This window comes from Callorhinus ursinus, unplaced genomic scaffold (assembly GCF_003265705.2).
Source record: "Callorhinus ursinus isolate GAN/ISIS: 27379988/994484 unplaced genomic scaffold, GSC_fseal_2.0 scaffold4, whole genome shotgun sequence".
Taxonomy (NCBI): Eukaryota; Metazoa; Chordata; class Mammalia; order Carnivora; family Otariidae; genus Callorhinus; species Callorhinus ursinus.
In genome coordinates, this window is record NW_027397066.1 from 142,945,524 (window position 1) to 142,947,771 (window position 2,248).

Here is a 2,248-nt window from a genome sequence, read left to right on the forward strand (position 1 = left end):
GGAAGTTACTAAATTTTGAATGTCACAGATAACATTGAGAGCCTAATGCAACTAGAAAAAAGTATACACTCAAAATTGTTAGGGAGAGTTGCAGTCTCCCATGAATGTTCAGCATCCATGCTTAGCATGAACGATTGCCATCTTTATGTCCATTGACCCAAAGTTAAGATTATCTACTGCAAAAAAAAAAAAAAGCTGAATTCTATGAAGATTAATTGAACCACTTTCCAGTTGTGATATACATTAATTAAATTCCTCTAATAGGCAAATATGGCTTTATTTAGTGCAGCACATAAGTGAAAATGATCAAAATAAACATCATGTTTTACAGAACACATAGGTTTCTCTAAATCATTGTGTCTCTCTTTATAGAGCACTGAAGAGAAAGAGTATCCAAATTAATGGACACATAATGACTGGAATATAGATAACTTTAAAGAAAAATATAAAAACCTCTATCCTTCTTCTATATCAAGCTTACCAAGTCTAACTTCATATGATTGATTTATGTGCAAGTAGTCTTTAAGAAATTTGAGACAGGCCCCCGCACCGGTCTCCGGCAGCCAGAGGTAGGTGGTAGGTGGGCCGGGTCTTGCCGCCTGCGGTCCCCGGCCTCGCCCGCTCGCGTTCCGCTGCGGACCCACGATGCAGTACCAGACGTGGGAGGAGTTCAGTCGCGCGGCCGAGAAACTCTACCTCGCCGACCCTATGAAGGCCCGTGTGGTTCTCAAATATAGGCATTCTGACGGGAGTTTGTGTATTAAAGTAACAGATGATTTAGTTTGTTTGGTGTATAGAACAGACCAAGCCCAAGACGTAAAGAAGATTGAGAAATTCCACAGTCAACTAATGCGACTTATGGTAGCCAAGGAATCCCGCAGTGTTGCCATGGAAACGGACTAAATGGTTTGAATTGAAGATCTGTCCTGTTCTTAGGAAGCAAATCTCTTTTGAATCTGAAAAAGTGTTGGGAAAGAAAATAGTTTATGTAACTAAGTCGGCTCTTCAGAAGTGGGGAGATCATTTTTTGTACTTTGTGTTTTAATGTTTACTTTAAAGAGCTAGGAATGTAAATGCTTTCAGGTAGAAAACCTTTATTTATTTTTGAAAATTGAACAAATGCATCTATGTTGGGAAACCTTTTGCAGGTTGATATGGGGCAAAATATGTAATTATTCTATGGTAAGTTTGTATCAGTAATTTGAAAAAGGCAATTCTTCCTTAAATTTAGTTAATCTGTCTTTAAAAGAAAATTAGATGTAACCATTTTGCCAGATTGATATATTTCTTTTGGAGCATAAAATTTGTGCTGTTGCTGACCAACAAACATAAAATATGGTAACTGGAATTGCCTGTGCACAGCAGTGTGCCTGACTATGTATAATATAGTAGTGTAGTCTCAGTTATTTCTAATAACCATGGAAACAAGTATGCTTTACTTTACCTAAAACTTTCCAAATTTAAACTATTTTTGAATGTAAGGGATTTGTAGTATCATTAGCTTGTTGAGCAGAGACTTGCTTTGAATCTCGTTTTCAGTGCTCAGAAACCAGCTGCGGTTACTTTAAGTGCATGAACAGAATGATCACTAGTGGCCTGAGGCCACCATATTACACAGGTATTTGCCACAGATTTCCCCTCTGTCTTTTCTCAGGAGGGCTAAAGATTATTCAGACTGTTAAATCTTCACATATGTCTGTGCCACCCCTGCCCGTTTCTCTCTGTATTTAACCAAGGTGTTAAGCGTGACTGTCACAACTGTTACGTTTTCCTTTAGGCCAGAGGGATATCATTTGATATTTATCATATTATTGTAACCTGAATTTTACCACCTAAATGTAATGTTCACATGTTGCTACCTACATTAAAATATTTTTTGGTTAGGAAAAAAAGAAAAAAGAAAAATTTGAGACATAGGTCAGACTTTATTTCAGAAATAAATTTTCTTTCATAATTTTGTCTGCCTGTTTCCAATACTGTTATACTGATTGTAGCCACCTTAAATAATAAATATGCAAATTATTTAAGCAAAAAATTGAGCCAGTTAACAATAATTTAGACATTTTAAGCAAATATAATTCCTCAAGTCTAAAAATTTATGCTTAAGCACATGGGCTTTGAATTTAAACTGTATGAGTTTGAATCCTAGTGCCATCCCTTCACAGCCATGGACTCTGGGCAAGTTCCTTAACCTCTCTATGCTTCATTTCTTCATTTTAAAATGGAGGACAATAATAGTACCTTCCTC

At 36.5% G+C, this 2,248-nt stretch overlaps 1 protein-coding gene across 1 annotated transcript; it reads left to right on the forward strand.

Moving 5' to 3' along the window:
- Positions 1-540: 540 nt before the first annotated feature.
- Positions 541-1,564, forward strand: LOC112826207 (signal recognition particle 9 kDa protein-like). Its single transcript, XM_025874432.2, has one exon. It carries the CDS (start codon positions 646-648, stop codon positions 901-903), a length of 258 nt encoding a protein of 85 aa, XP_025730217.1. The 5' UTR covers positions 541-645; the 3' UTR covers positions 904-1,564.
- The last annotated feature ends 684 nt before the right edge of the window (positions 1,565-2,248 follow it).

What these genes read in the sequence shown, in the direction of transcription:
- LOC112826207 (XM_025874432.2), top strand. Translation starts at nt 646, where the DNA reads ATGCAGTACCAGACGTGGGAGGAGTTCAGTCGCGCGGCCGAGAAACTC.